This window comes from Bos indicus x Bos taurus, chromosome 4 (genome assembly GCF_003369695.1).
Source record: "Bos indicus x Bos taurus breed Angus x Brahman F1 hybrid chromosome 4, Bos_hybrid_MaternalHap_v2.0, whole genome shotgun sequence".
Classification (NCBI taxonomy): domain Eukaryota; kingdom Metazoa; phylum Chordata; class Mammalia; order Artiodactyla; family Bovidae; genus Bos; species Bos indicus x Bos taurus.
The window spans coordinates 87,128,629-87,145,343 of NC_040079.1; the positions used below are offsets into that span (position 1 = coordinate 87,128,629).

At 40.4% G+C, this 16,715-nt stretch overlaps 1 protein-coding gene across 5 annotated transcripts in view; it reads right to left on the minus strand.

Moving 5' to 3' along the window:
* The window catches only part of RUNDC3B (RUN domain containing 3B), a 167,757-nt gene extending 153,942 nt beyond the window's left edge, over positions 1-13,815 (minus strand). The window contains exon 1 of one of the 5 annotated variants that reach the window (XM_027539888.1): positions 13,253-13,815. In XM_027539888.1, the coding sequence (XP_027395689.1) occupies positions 13,253-13,371 (119 nt within the window). In that variant the 5' untranslated portion in view covers positions 13,372-13,815. Of the gene's footprint in view, positions 1-11,520; positions 11,660-13,252 lie in introns of those variants that run through there. The other 4 variants (XM_027539886.1, XM_027539889.1, XM_027539890.1 and 1 more) reach the window with 4 other exon arrangements.
* Positions 13,816-16,715: the final 2,900 nt, after the last annotated feature.

The following is a 16,715-nucleotide window of genomic DNA, read 5'->3' on the forward strand; positions in this document are numbered from 1 at the left end:
ACAAAAAACTTTGAATAGCCAAAGCAATCTTGAGAAAGAAGGATGGAACTGGAGGAATCAACCAGCCTGACTTCAAGCTATCCTACAAAGCCACAGTCAAAAAGACAGTATGGTACTGGCACAAAGACAGAAATATAGATCAATGGAACAAAACAGAAAGCCCAGAGATAAATCCATGCACCTATGGACACCTTATCTTTGACAAAGGAGGCAAGAATATACAATTGAGAAAAGACAATCTCTTTAACAAGTGGTGCTGGGGAAACTGGTCAACCACTTGTAAAAGAATGAAACTAGAACACTTTCTAATACCATACACAAAAATAAACTCAAAATGGATTAAAGATCTAAACATAAGACCAGAAACTATAAAACTCCTAGAGGAGAACATAGGCAAAACACCCTCCGACATACATCACAGCAGGAACCTCTATGACCCACCTCCAAGAATATTAGAAATAAAAGCAAAAATAAACAAATGGGACCTAATTAAACTTAAAAGCTTCTGCACAACAAAGGAAACTATAAGCAAGGTGAAAAGACAGCCTTCAGAATGGGAGAAAATAATAGCAAATGAAGCAACTGACAAATAACTAATCTCAAAAATATACAAGCAACTCCTGCAGCTCAATTCCAGAAAAATAAACGACCCAATCAAAAAATGGGCCAAAGAACTAAACAGACATTTCTCCAAAGAAGACATACAGATGGCTAACAAACACATGAAAAGATGCTCAACATCACTCATTATCAGAGAAATGCAATCAAAACCACAATGAGGTACCATTCCACACCAGTCAGAATGACTGCGATCCAAAAGTCTACAAGCAATAAATGCTGGAGAGGGTGTGGAGAGAAGGGAACCCTCTTACACTGTTGGTGGGAATGCAAACTAGTACAGCCACTATGGAGAACAGTGTGGAGATTCCTTAAAAAACTGGAAATAGAACTGCCTTATGACCCAGTAATCCCACTGCTAGACATACACACCAAGGAAACCAGAATGGAAAGAGACACGTGTACCCCAATGTTCATCGCAGCACTGTTTATAATAGCCAGGACATGGAAGCAACCTAGATGTCCATCAGCAGATGAATGGATAAGAAAGCTGTGGCACATATACACAATGGAGTACTACTCAGCCATTAAAAAGAATACATTTGAATCAGTTCTGGTGAGGTGGATGAAACTGGAGCCTATTATACAGAGTGAAGTAAGCCAGAAAGAAAAACACCAATACAGTATACTAATGCATATACATGGAATTTAGAAAGATGGTAACGACAACCCTGTATGCGAGACAGCAAAAGAGACACAGATGTATAGGACAGTCTTTTGGACTCTGTGGGAGAGGGAGAGGGTGGGATGATTTGGAAGAATGGCATTGAAACATGTATAATATCATATATGAAACGAATTGCCAGTCCAAGCTCGATGCATGATACTGGATGCTTGGGGCTGGTTCACTGGGATGACCCATAGGGATGGTATGGGGAGGGAGGTGGGAGGAGGCTTCAGGATGGGGAACACGTGTACACCCGTGGCGGATTCATGTTGATGTATGGCAAAACCAATACAATACTGTAGTAATTAACCTCCAATTAAATAAATTTATATTTAAAAAAAACTAAAATCTTTTCAAATACTCTCTGCACAGTGGAATTAAGTTAGAACTCCATAACTAAAAACAGAAAGTCCTCAACTGTCTGAAAGTTAATCAGTACCTTTTAAAATAAACAATGAGTCAAAGAAGTAATCCCAACAGAAAGTAGAAAACATTTTAAATTAATTAATAATGAAGATACAAATTTTAAATCTGTGTCTGACTCTGCGACCCCATGGACTGTAGCCCACGTGGGTCCTCTGTTTGTGGAATTCTCCAGGCAAGACTACTGGAGTGGATTGCCATTCCCTTCTCCAGGGGATCTTCCCAACCCAGAGATCAAACCCGGGGCCTCCTGCATCGCAAGCAGATTCTTTACTGTCTGGGCCACCAGGGAAGCCCCTTGTTTGCTACTCCAAAGCAATGTCAAACATGGAAATCTGTGGTCTGAAAATGCAAAGATTGGAAAGAAGAAAGGCTGAAAACCAATGATCTAAACTTCCATCTCAAGCATTAGAAAAAGAACAGGAACTTAAAAAAAAAAAAAAAGCAGAAGGAAGGAAATACTAAATATGATAAAGAGAAAGCAACAAATTAAGAAATATACAGAGAGGAAATTAACAAAGCTAAAGGCTGGTTCTCTGAAGATATTAATAAAATTTATATACTCCCAGCAAGAAAAAAAAAAATGGGAAAAACAGAAATTACCAAAATCAGGAGAGAAAAATGGGAAATGACCAGACTTCTAAATGATAAAAAGATATTCAGAGGATATTGAGAGAAGCTTTAAATTTGGTAACATACAGGAATGGGTGTATTCCTTGAAAAACTCACTGAAACTGATAAAAGAATAAACAGGAAATCTGAATTGTTCAGTATCTATTAAATAAATTGAGTCTATTACTAAAAGACTTCCCACAAAGACAATTTCTGGTTCATATTTCTTCCCTGGTGAATTCTTCCAAAAGTTTAAGAAAGAAATAATATTAACTGTACACAAATTCTTCTACAAAACAGAATAAAAGAACATTTACCAACTTGTAAAGTCAGATAATCTTACTGACAAATCTAGACAAGGACCCTATAAGAACAATCACAGACCAACCACTTTCATGAATGTGCAAATTTCCCAAATAAAATATCACCTCACTTAATGTAAAGATATGTAAAAAAGATAAGACAGCACAACCCAGTTTATTTATTCCAGGGTTAGCATCAAAAAGTCAATCAATGTGATTAACTACATAAAGAGAAAAAAGGAGAGAAATCATATGTTCATCTTGATAGAAAAAGTATTTGACAGCATTTGTTGTTATTCAGTTGCTAAGTCGTGTCTGACTCTTTGCGACCCCATGAATTGTAGCTCACCAGTTTCCCTATCCTTCACTATCTCCTGGAATTTGCTCAAACTCATTCAGCATCCACTTACAATAAAAATTCTCAGCAATCTATTAGTAAAAAGAACTAAGAAAAACCTACTGCAAACATCATACTTAGTGGTAAAACTGTTAATACTTTCTACAACACTGTGGTCCTAGGCCGTGCAGTAAGACACAAAAGAAAAGCCATAAAGTTTAAAAAGGGAAGAAATAAAATAGGTAGAAGACACAACAATGTTTTCAGAATGCTTTGCACACATACAAAACTGCAAAAAATCTATTAGAATTAATAAGCACATCTGGTAAAATTGCTAATTACAAGAACAATATTTTTAAAAGTCAATTTAATGTCTATATATCAACAAAAAAGAAAAAAATTTTTAATTATAATACAGAGATATTAAATATGGAAGAACAAATCTAAAAAGATAAAATCTATATATTCAAAACTACGAAACATCTTTGAGAAAAATTTCAGAATAGCTACAAATACATGAAAGGATGGAGATTTTTTACTCATGGATTGCATTTAAGTCTTGTCAAGATGGCAGATGATGTATAGATTAAATGCAATCTTAAAAAAATTCCAACAGATTTTTTAAATGGAAATTGACAAACTGATCCTAATATCTAGTTTGCAAAGCCCAAGAATAGCCAAGACAGTCTTGAACACAAAGCTGGAGAACTTATATTTCCAAACACCACAACATACTATAAAGATATAGTTATTAAACCAATATGATATTAGCTCAAGGACAAACAGACTAATGGGACAGAAGAGGGAGTCTGGAAGCACACACACGAATGATGCCATCACCTTGTCATTGTTCAGTCTCTCAGTCACCTGACTTATGACAAATGTGACACTTGAGTGTAGTGAGGAAAGCACGGTCTTTTTTAATAAATGGTATTAGGGAAGATCCCCCAGAGGAGGCCATGGCCACCCACTCTAGTATTCTTGCCTGGAGAATCCCATGGAGGGAGGGGCCTGAAGCGCTTCTGTCCACAGGGTAGCAAAGAGTCAGACAGGACTGAAGCTAGTTAGCACACGTCAAACTGATTTTCCTAAGGAAAATATTTAATCTTGACTCCTATATTTCACAGCATGAACAAAAAATAAAGTACAGGTGGACTGTTGATATAAATGTAAAGGACAAAACTAAATCTTCTAGAAGAAAACAGAAGAATATTTTCATTACCTTGGAGTACTAGACCAATTTCTTAGGCAGGCCACAATAAGCACGAACCAAGATGGAACTTTATGATGGACTACTTCACAATTATGAGTTTCTATTTATCACAACATAAAGAGAATGGAAAATCAAGCCACCAAATGGGGAAAGATACTTACATCACATAGACTCAGCAAAGATCCACATAGAATGTACAAAGAATTACACAAACAAAACATCAGACATTGCAAATGATAAACCACTTGAACTGGCATGTCACAAAAGAGACTCTCCAGATGGCCAACAGACTTATGGAAAGGTGCTTAACTTCAACAGAGATCAGGGAAATACAAATTATATAAATCCCCATGTGACACCCCATCAAACCACTAGAATCGCTTAAGTGAAGACAGAAAAATTTCAAGTGTTAGTGAGGATTAGAGAAACTGGAATTCTCATACAGTTGACCCTTGAGCAACATGAGTTTGAATTGCATGGGTCCACTTAATGCAGGCTTTTTTCACTGAATCACACACACACACAACACAGTCAGCGGTTGGTAGAATCTCAGAGTGCAGAACTGCTGATGCAGCCCACTGTGAAGTTACATGCAGATTTTAGGCCATGTTCAGAGTCAGCACCCCTAACCCTACTCCACTGTTCAAGAGTTAACTACACTGCTCACTACTATGCAGCCTGGCACAATGCCTTTGGAAAACTGTTGTATCCACTGAAGCCACACATCTACATACCATATCACCCAGGAACTCCACTCCTAGGTATATATCTGAAAGAAGTAGGGACATATATTCACCAAAATACATATTCATGAATATTCAATTAGTAACAGTCAAAGAGTGAAAACAATGCAAGTGTCCTATTTAGGCAGAATGGATATACTGTGGTATATTCACATCACAGACTGGATTTGTTGAGTGTTGCCTCATTGTGAATTTGAAATGAATGGAAAAATACGTACCTTTTTCTATTTAGTTTATTTTGCTCAACATTATGTTTGTGAGATTCATCCTTTTTGTTGTACATAGCTGTAATTTAATGTTCAATGCTGTATCAAATTCAAAAAGAGGCAAAACTAATGGTGTTGAAAGCTAGGAGCATGTAGTAACTGAAAGAAGGGAAGGAAGAGATTTCTGCGGCTTTGGGTAGTGTTCTCTTTTATTCAGATTAGATCAGTCGCTCAGTCATGTCCGACTCTTTGCGACCCCATGAATCACAGCACGCCAGGGCTCCCTGTCCATCACCAACTCCCGGAGTTTACCCAGACTCACGTCCATCGAGTCAGTGATGCCATCCAGCCATCTCATCCTCTGTTGTCCCCTTCGCCTCTTGCCCCCAATCCCTCCCAGCATCAGAGTCTTTTCCAATGAGTCAACTCTTCGCATGAAGTGGCCAAAGTACTGGAGTTTCAGCTTTAGCATCATTCCTTCCAAAGAAATGCCAGGGCTGATCTCCTTCAGAACAGACTGGTTGGATCTCCTTGCAGTCCAAGGGACTCTCAAGAGTCTTCTCCAACACCACAGTTCAAAAGCATCAATTCTTTGGCGCTCAGCCTTCTTCACAGTCCAACTCTCACATCCATACATGACCACTGGAAAAACCATACCTTGACTAGATGGACCTTTGTCAGCAAAGCAATGTCTCTGCTTTTGAATATGCTATCTAGGTTGGTCATGACTTTCCTTCCAAGGAGTAAGCGTCTTTTAATTTCATGGCTGCAGTCACCATCTGCAGTGACTTTGGAGCCCCCAAAAATAAAGTCTGACACTGTTTCCACTGTTTCCCCATCTATTTCCCATGAAGTGATGGGACTGGATGCCATGATCTTCGTTTTCTGAATGTTGAGCTTTAAGCCAACTTTTTCACTCTCCACTTTCACTTTCATCAAGAGGCTTTTGAGCTCCTCTTCACTTTCTGCCTTAAGGCTGGTGTCATCTGCATATCTGAGGTTATTGATATTTCTCCCGACAATCTTGATTCCAGCTTGTGCTTCTTCCAGTCCAGTGTTTCTCATGATGTACTCTGCATATAAGTTAAATAAACAGGGTGATAATATACAGCCTTGACGTACTCCTTTTCCTATTTGGAACCAGTCTGTTGTTCCATGTCCAGTTCTAACTGTTGCTTCCTGACCTACATACAAATTTCTCAAGAGGCAGGTCAGGTGATCTGGTATTCCCATCTCTTGAAGAATTTTCCACAGTTTATTGTGATCCACACAGTCAAAGGCTTTCGCATAGTCAATAAAGCAGAAATAGATGTTTTTCTGCAACTCACTTGCTTTTTCCATGATCCAGTGGATGTTGGCAATTTGATCTTAGGTTCCTCTGCCTTTTCTAAAACCAGCTTGAACCAGGAAGTTCACAGTTCACATATTGCTGAAGCCTGGCTTGGAGAATTTTGAGGATTACTTTACTAGCATGTGAGATGAGTGCAACTGTGCGGTAGTTTGAGCATTCTTTGGCATTGCCTTTCTTTGGGATTGGAATGAAAACTGACCTTTTCCAGTCCTGTGGCCACTGCTGAGTTTTCCACATTTGCTGGCATTTTGAGTGCAGCACTTTCACAGCATCATCTTTCAGGATTTGGAATAGCTCAACTGGAATTCTATCACATCCACTAGCTTTGTTCGTAGTGATGCTTTCTAAGGCCCACTTGACTTCACATTCCAGGATGTCTGGCTCTAGGTCAGTGATCACACCATCGTGATTATCTGGGTCGTGAAGATCTTTTTTGTACAGTTCTGTGTATTCCTGCCATCTCTTCTTAATATCTTCTGCTTCTTTTAGGTCCATACCATTTCTGTCCTTTATCAAGCCCAACTTTGCATGAAATGTTCCTTTGGTATCTCTGATTTTCTTGAAGAGATCTCTAGTCTTTCCCATTCTGTTGTTTTCCTCTATTTCTTTGCATTGATCGCTGAAAAAGGTTTTCTTATCTCTTCTTGCTATTCTTTGGAACTCTGCATTCAGATGTTTATATCTTTCCTTTTCTCCTTTGCTTTTCGCTTCTCTTCTTTTCACAGCTGTTTGTAAGGCCTCCCCAGACAGCCATTTTGCTTTTTTGCATTTCTTTTCCATGGGGATGGTCTTGATCCCTGTCTCCTGTACAATGTCACAAACCTCATTCCATAGTTCATCAGGCACTCTATCAAATCTATCAGATCTATCAGATCTAGGCCCTTAAATCTATTTCTCACTTCCACTGTACAATCATAAGGGATTTGATTGAGGTCATACCTGAATGGTCTAGTGGTTTTCCCTACTTTCTTCAATTTAAGTCTGAATTTGGCAATAAGGAGTTCATGGTCTGAGCCACAGTCAGCTCCTGGTCTTGTTTTTGCTGACTGTATAGAGCTTCTCCATCTTTGGCTGCAAATAATATAATCAATCTGATTTCAGTGTTGACCATCTGGTGATGTGCATTTATAGAGTCTTCTCTTGTGTTGTTGGAAGAGGGTGTTTGCTATGACCAGTGCATTGTCTTGGCAAAACTCTATTAGTCTTTGCCCTGCTTCATTCCGTATTCCAAGGCCAAATTTGCCTGTTACTCCAGGTGTTTCTTGACTTCCTACTTTTGCATTCCAATCCCTTATAATGAAAAGGACATCTTTTTTGGGTGTTAGTTCTAAAAGGTCTTATAGGTCTTCACAGAACCGTTCAACTTCAGCTTATTCACAGTCCAACTCTCACATCCATACATGACCACCAGAAAAACCATAGCCTTGACTAGATGGACCTTTGTTGGCAAAGTAATGTCTCTGCTTTTGAATATGCTATCTAGGGTGGTCATAACTTTCCTCTCAAGGAATAAGCATCTTCTAATTTCATGGCTGCAATCAGCATCTGCACTGATTCTGGAGCCCAAAACAATGAAGTCTGACACTGTTTCCCCATCTATTTCACATGAAGGGATGGAACCAGATCCCATGATCTTCGTTTTCTGAATGTTGAGCTTTAAGCTAACCTCTTCACTCTCCTCTTTCACTTTCATCAAGAGGCTTTTTAGTTCCTCTTCACTTTCTGCCATAAGGCTGGTGTTATCTGCATATCTGAGGTTATTAATATTTCTCCCGACAATCTTGATTCCAGCTTGTGTTTCTTCCAGTCCAGCATTTCTCATGATGTACTCTGCATAGAAGTTAAATAAGCAGGGTGACAATATACATCTTTGACGTATTCCTTTTCCTATTTGGAACCAGTCTGTTGTTCCATGTCCAGTTCTAACTGTTGCTTCCTGATCTGCATATAGGTTTCTCAAGAGGCAGGTCAGGTGGTCTGGTATTCCCATCTCTTTCAGAATTTTCCACAGTTTATTGTGATCCACACAGTCTACTATGTATAGCATTGATTAAAACAGCTTCAGACTAAAATATAATCACGATAGGCAAGGTATGAACAGTCTGCTAAAGCATTCTCAAGGAAATAGTAACCAGGAAATAAGTCACTGCACTTAAAGTTATTTAGACGATTATATCACCAATGATATTCGGTAACATTTCACATATCTGCATTTTAACCACCTTGTTCAAGTACAGGAATATATCTTTTTTTCCTCTGATTATTCAGCACCAGACGTTAAGAGGTTCAGAGTGCAAAAGCTCACTCACTGAACTTAGGTGTCTCAGTGCTTTTTTTTTTTTTTTTTTAAACACTGGATAAATTTACTTATCTGCTTTCCTAGTTCACAACCAACTATAATGAGCATGTCAGGATGGGAAGCACAGAGGAAAGAGCTGGTAGAAACAAGCAGAGGTGCAGGAAATAACTGCTAACTTGGTAGGAAGAGCCAGCAAAGCAAAAGCAGACCAAGAACACCAAACACACCATGGGGCCACGTAGCAAACAGCTCTGTGTGCCTCAGGAGTCTCCAAGGGCAACCACCGCACAGGGTATATTCACAGAACAGATCCAGAGTAAAGTCACTTTTAAGGATTCTATGCCGAGTCTTTTTAATAAGGTAGAGAAACGTATAATGCTTTTTAAAAAGCAGTTTATCCATAATGCTTTAAATAGTATTCTTTATTGTAATATAAATCTGAACACTTAAGATTGTAAGCTTCAGTTAAACAGAAGACTTCACTCCACAAAAAATGCTGAGTAAAGCACTGCAGTTGACTGGAGAATTTTAACTCAAACACTAGTTACAAGAAAAATAGGAACATTTCATTTCCCAAATACATTGAGAAAATGAGGCACTATTCAAATGAGGTTATCTGAATTAACATTCAAGTTACGAAATAGTATCCTGACCTACAGAAAACTAAGAACTATGTACACATTATTAAAAGTACTTTAATTTTGAAAATCATCATTTGTCTCTACTGTGCTTACTTCCTCACACCATCTCCTTCAATCTTTCATTAGTCCTTTCCATACACCAGACAGGGAAGTTACGGCTTTATGTGGGAGTTTCTCATAATGTATTGGTTTAGAAGTTTGCCAAATTTTATTTTTAAATATATGCACCTATATTTAAATGTGTATCTTAATAATTTTTCACAAACTATTATTGACCCACGGAAAGAGAACTTATATTTTAATTCTCCTTGCCACCAGAACTAAAATCAAAAGAATATGTAAGTTTTTCAATAACTTATGAAGCTTAAAAATGTAACTAGTACCTGATTTTCTAGGATGAAAAATGCAGGTTAAAAAATCCTCAAGGATTTTAACAATTTTTATAAATGATAGAGAATATGCAGAGAAAATACTAGTTTGTACATAGAAATAAGTCAGTTTATGAATATTTTAGAGTTGAATGTGGAACATTTAGAGACTTTGAATGATCTATTTTCTATCACAATCTATTAAAAAAAATGATTAAAGACTACTTATTTGCTGAGATAAGTACTGTTTTCAGTCTACAATATATCGATGTTCATGAAAAAACTGATGAAATAATTACACAATCACAATGAACCAAAATTCAATTCCTGACTATCCTACCTAACCAAATAACTCACTTCCAAAATTCGAACTGTAACACTGTTCTTAATATGAGGCATTTTCAAACCAAAAGAATTGTGGTTATATAATAAGGCTGTAAACCTAAACTGAGAGTATGCCTAAACTGTGGAAGGGGTAACGAAAAGCATTACTGTCTAAGTATTGATGCATATCACCTGTACTGATTAACCTGCAAAGAACTTAAGCAGGTTAAAATATCTTCCCACCCTCAACTAACACATATACCAGAACGCTAGTCAGGGGTGGGGGGAGTTTGTTTTGGTTTGGTTTGGCTTTCTATACTATTTTATTTTTCCAGAATACCAGTAGAGAATCAAGGTATCACAATATAGAAGGCACAATTCAAAATGTTTTTGTTTACAGATAAAAAAGCACATACCTCATCTACCTACCATTCAGCATATATCTACTATTACCCTGCTCATGTTTGGAGAAATTCAAAACTAAGTATGAACCAACCCATTCTGCTGGAATGAGCTCTAGCTTTTTTTTTTTTTTTTTACTAGTTTTAGGGCTGTCAGCGAAAATTACCAATGATTCTGTCCAAAAATATTTTACAAATGAGAAAATTGAAAAACAGACTTGTTAAAGGACACAATTAATTAATGACAAAGTAAACTTAGAACTCAATTATATTTTCACTAAACCAGCTTCTTCCCAACTTAAATATGAAATCATGTCTGATCTGCTACATAAAGATTTCAAAATAAATTAACAGATGTGGGTGAGATACCCAGGTTCCTATAATTCTGAAAGAGAGAAAAGCAACAGAAATTCACAAATACTGATTTCTTTTGCAGAATTCATGGGGATACTTAAAACACCCAAATGGCCTACAATGACTTTTCCCCCAAAACTAAAAGCCTTTAGACAAAACCTATCAAATAGGTTTCATTATTAGAGAAGGATAATTGATATGCACCAACTATTTGAACATGAAGAACAGTATTAGTAACATTATCCACATAAATAAATACACGAGTTGAAATCTAAGCCAGAAACTGAAATTTATTATAGCTACAATAATGAAATTTCTTTTAGCTACAACACTAAATTTATTGTAAACTGTAACTAAAGTCAGCATGTATGCTCATTCCAGAGTAGAAAAGAATAATTAGACAAACACAACAAAAATTCTGCTATCCTAGACAACTGTCCACACAAATCAGTGTGATGTGACTGAAATTCCTTAAACATGTAACTTAAATAAGGTTTAGATATGTCCCTTTTTTCCCTGAACTGCCTCTGCTGCCATGACAAAAATGGAGACGCAAAACAGTATTCTCCACTGATTTTTTTATTCATGTTTTTATTGTCTTTAAACATTAGTAGAGTATAAAACCTCTCACAGTGTTTTACCCCAAATCTTCAACACCCACCGTTCTGAAGACTGCCACAATGATTGAGAGCAATTTATGTCAGCCCAGGTGTTTGAAGCTCCAGGTTGAAATATCTGGCTAACTAACATCATCCTGCTAAGTCACTTCAGTCGTGTCCGACTCTATGCGACCCCACAGACGGCAGCCCACCAGGCTCCCCTGTCCCTGGGATTCTCCAGGCAAGAACACTGGAGTGGGTTGCCATTTCCTTCTCCAAAGCATAAAAGTGAAAAGTGAAAGTGAAGTCTGTCAGTCGTGTCCGACCCTCAGCAACCCCATGGACTGCAGCCTTCCAGGCTCCTCCATCCATGGGATTTTCCAGGCAAGAGTACTGGAGTGGGGTGCCATTGCCTTCTCCGAACATCATCCTACAAACACTCAAAATCACTTCAGCTGCCACGACTAGGTAACAAAACTCTCCCAAACAAAAACTGTTTGTAAGAAAGTTAGCCTTGCTTACTGTTCTATTTACCTAACTTAAAAACACTGCCTCGATGTAAAAAAAATTTCATACAACCTATCTTCCTCAAAAAGTTGCATCCTAAACAGCACAAATGTCAATTCAAAAGATTCCGTATTAATATTTTACTGTTTATAACTCCAAGTGCCATAAAAGTCAGTGAGGCAGGTCTTCCTACCAGAGGGGTGAACAGCTGTTAAGTCAAAAGCAATTAAAAAAAAAAAACGCTCAAAGTTACTGAATATAAGTCCGAGTATAAATATCTATATTCTGCTTAACATGCTAGACAGAATATAAGTCCGAGTATAAATATCTATATTCTGCTTAACATGCTAGACACATCTTTATACAAGGAAAAGAAAAAAAAATGTAAATTGTAAAGGAAGGAAAGGTCTCCTCATTCTCTTATTCTTACAGGATTTTTGATGGCTAAGGAAGAGTTTCATGCAACAAACTACTTTTACAACAACTTGATGGCTCAATGACCTTCCTAAGAAATTAATGCTTAGGACTACCATGGATTTAATACCCAGAAACAAGACTTAAACAAAATGTCAGCATGCTAAAAGTCAGTTATTTCCGACTACAAGGCTGGTTGAAAGTAATTTCTAAATACATTTTTTAAAGTAAGGGAATACTACGATTATAGTTACAAAACAAAGAAAGGCAAAACTTGAAATAAATCACCGACTAGGTATCCTCCACAGTCCTACTCTTGGTATCAACTGCAGAAATATCAGTAACACTGCAATTTAGAGTGCAGAGGACAAGGAAACACATACACATGCGACTAGCATGGAGTAGGCACTCACTATCCGTGGCACGAAATGACAATATATGTGCAAATAATCAAAAACAGAAAACAAAACGCACTACGATTTTGAGGCAACACAGTCAACAATTACAGCGACAATTACTTGACGAAAAGCTGCCTGACAGCTTAACGCGCACTAAAAGGAAACGGCTCCTCCTCCCTGCCCTCCTCTTTCACTCAGACGCTCGATTGTGCATTGAAAACAAATCCTCCCCGAGCCCCGCCCCAAGCCCTACCCTCAAGCGGTTCCCAGCACTGAAACTGACGGAAAGTCCGGGGCCTTGGCGGAGCCCAGACCGGCCCCACACAGGACGCTCTGGCCGCGGACACGCCCGGGGCGGCGGCGGCAGCCGGGGCTCCAGCCGGTTGTCTCCGGGACCCCCAGGGTCTAGCGCTCTCCCCAGCCCGCGGCGCCGGCTGCCCCCTCCTCTGTCCCCGAGCGGCGGGCCGCGCCGTACCTGCACACCGTGATCAGGTTCCTCCTCTCCACGGCGGCGTTGCGGGCGCTCAGGCTCTTCTTGACGCCGCCGCCCCCGCCTCGGCTCCCTCCCAGGCCCCCCAGGCTCCGGGAGGCCATGACGGGCTGACCCCAGGGCCCCTTTGTCTCGTGCGACCCCGCCCGCCCCCCCACACCTGCTTCCCTGGGCTTTTGCTCGGCTTGCGGCCGTGGGGATGCGGGAGGGCGGCAGGGAAGGAACGGGGACGGAGGGAGGGTGTGGAAAACGATGGGGGACTGGCACCCGGGCACTGGCGGCTGGCGCACCGCACCAAAGCTCTACACACATACACACACTCACGCGCACACACGAACGCACCACCCCCGCTCTCGCGCGCGCCGCCAGCTGCCGGTCTGTGCGTGAGGTTCGGCGTCGGCCGCTCCCCTACTTCCCCAGGGATCTCGGCGCCGCGCACGCGCGTGCCCGCTGGCCCCGCACGCCCAACCACCCGCACTCAGCCTCCACTCGCGCCCCAGCAGCGGACGCCACGGGAGCCACGGGCCTCGCGCGCGCAGCCCCGCCCTCTCTGCACCTATCGAGCCAATGCCGCCCCAGCTGGAGCCAATCGCCGCGCGCGAGGGGCGGGGCTGCCGCGCGGACCTTTAAAGCTACCTGCTAGAGCCCGCCCCGGCGCGTGGGCAGCTGTCAGGAGGCCGGGCTCGAGCTCGCCACCCGTGTGCTGCAAGCAGTCTGCACACTGGGGAGCAGCGCCCCAGCTGGCCTGGGGATTGTGGGATGCGGTGCTCAGGAGTGCCCCGGGAACATTGCCGACCCTTTCCCGGAGCTCAGCTAATAGCTGGGATCGCTAGCTCTAAGGGCTGACCCTATTGCTGGAATCCGACTCCCCAGCCTAGTGGCATCCGTAGCTACAACGCCGAGCCTGCACTAGCTCCGGCTCCCTCACCTGACCCAGGGCCTGACTTCCAGGAAGGGAGCGGATTTTGTTGATGGTGTGCGTGTGTGCGTGCGGGGGTTTTGGTGGTGGTGGGGTGCGTGTGTGTGCGTGCGTGCGCGCGCGCTAACGCCCTCTCATGGCCTGATAGACAACTACAAATAGCCCTAGGAGGGAAATTGCCCGCAGAACATCCCTCCTGAGGCGTCTGATCGTGAGATTGACGCCACTTCGCTCCTGTCCTAGCCCCCAGCATGGCCTGCAGCCCGGAGTGACCGCCCACAGAAGTGCGCCGCAAGTGGACACTGCACCTTTCGCCCTTCTCCAGTCCTGGGCAGTGACCCCGGAATTAGGAGCTGGGGGCGGCGAGCCTCCCGGCAGTTCGGCCTTGGCTCGCCGGGCTGTTCCCAGAGATGAGGCAAGGAGTGCTATCCACAGCGCGACCGCTGGGAACCTAGCGCCCGCTTTCCAGAGGTTCTCCACCCCTGACCTTACCAACAGGGAGGTCCTGGCTTTGATCCCGAATTCTCGGGCGCTCATCTAGGTTGGCCATTGATTTCTCTTTGCATCAGTATGCCCAGATTTTAGAGTGAAGTCCTTACTCACAGCTGTCCCTATGAGACCTAGCTCGCTGCTGTGCAGAAAACTGGTTTGCAATAAATGTTCGTTAAATGTAACTTGAAGTCGCATTTGACATTATTTTACTCTAATTTTACAGTTTTGGTGGCTCCAAAATCCATTAAAATTTCAGCTCTGGTGTTGACATTTCTGTCAAAGAATATTATAGAGTAGATACATAGATATAGTGTAGGTATCTCTATACTTCTTGTATATTATACAAAGTACTACAGGGGGTACTGTTACTGTACTTTGAGCGCTTTTAAAACAGAGCTTTGTATATTAAAGCTGTAAATTACTAATTTCCAAGGTTGTAAAAAATTTTAAATCTCTATCTGAGATCATCAGGGCAAAGACTGAGCCCTTTCATCCACTCAGCCTAATCACAGTATTAATAGAATGAAAAGACCGTGTAGAAAAAACTGTCACAACTAATTTATTACAATAAATATTCAGACATTAAAATTATAATAAACAGTGTAGACTTTAAACATGATCTTTCACATAAAAGTAGGAGGTTTTTCCAGGTCAGTGCACTGGTTGCCAAACATTTCTTGTCTGCTCTGACAAGATGAATGACATAGAGGCTTGTAAGGAAGTTTATACTACTCAAATCGAAATTCTTATTTAAATACAGATGAAAACTGCATAGAGAAAAGAATGGGAAGTTATCAGTTATCAAGAAAATTCCATGCTGGTTTGTCCTGCAGGAGGGAGAGAACACACATGTCTGAAACCCTTATCAGGAAGACAAAATGAGTAGTCATGTCAAACAGAGAAAAGTGAGATGTTGTTATTCTTAAAATTGGCTTCCTAGCCTTTCAAGTACATTTTCATGTTACTTGTACTACGAATTTACAGTTACGACTGAAGACTTAGTAAAGTTCCATCTTACATGATTAGGTAATAATGTTATTTTTCAAAAGCTACTTTTACTGGGATTCAGTTGATGGCACTTGCTACACAAGATTTCGCTTAAACCTTCTTTTCTATGCACAGCGTGTCATTAAACTGCCACTTGGGGGCCTTATGTGATAAAGCTTTTTTCTTAATTACCTTGAACTATATGTTGTGGATCTCATTCTTTCTTTTGATCACTAACCTGGGAAATAATGAATCAATTATATTCCAGTGCAAAGTGCAATAGTACTATAGAAGCACATGAGTTTTCAGATTATGTTTTGAACTACTTTGGCACCTATTGCAATTCTTTATTAATCCAAGAATTGGCACAAAGGTTTTTCAGAGATGTAAAAAGACACAGTAAAAATAATGAGAACAGTAAATGCTGAATTTAACCTACGAGGACTCCATAGAACTCAGTGGGTAGAGTATACTCATTCATCGTTTCCATATCTCCTTGTTTTCCCCATCAAAAAAGACAAAAAAATATTTAGGAAGATAAAATTATAATTGTGACATATAAAATGTCCTCAAATCTAAAATATTATAAGCCAGAGAGATTACCAAATCATCATTTACAATCTCAAAGAAGTGGACTTTCTATGTATACCCAAGCCCAGCACATACAGAAAAGATTGATAAAACTGAAGACACACTTTTTTTAATCTATGAAGCAAGTTTCATCATAAACACAAAGGAAAAGTAACAGACTGAGAAAACATATTTGAAATTCACATCATGGACAAAAAGCTAATTTCCTTTTATACACAACGCTCCTGCAGATCAATAAGCACTGTTTCAGTAGAATAATGAAGGTGGAAGCCAAGTAGGAGACTAAAAGAGTGGGAACTGAGAATCACACAACTCTTTTTAAAGTTTATTATAAAGGGGGAGAAAAGGGGGGAGTGACATAGGGAAATGTTGAGTAAAGGGATGTTGGTATCCTATCCCTACTGTTGTGTTGTTTGTTTCCATGGAAATGACGTGAGCACATTTTAAAGCTGATGGAAT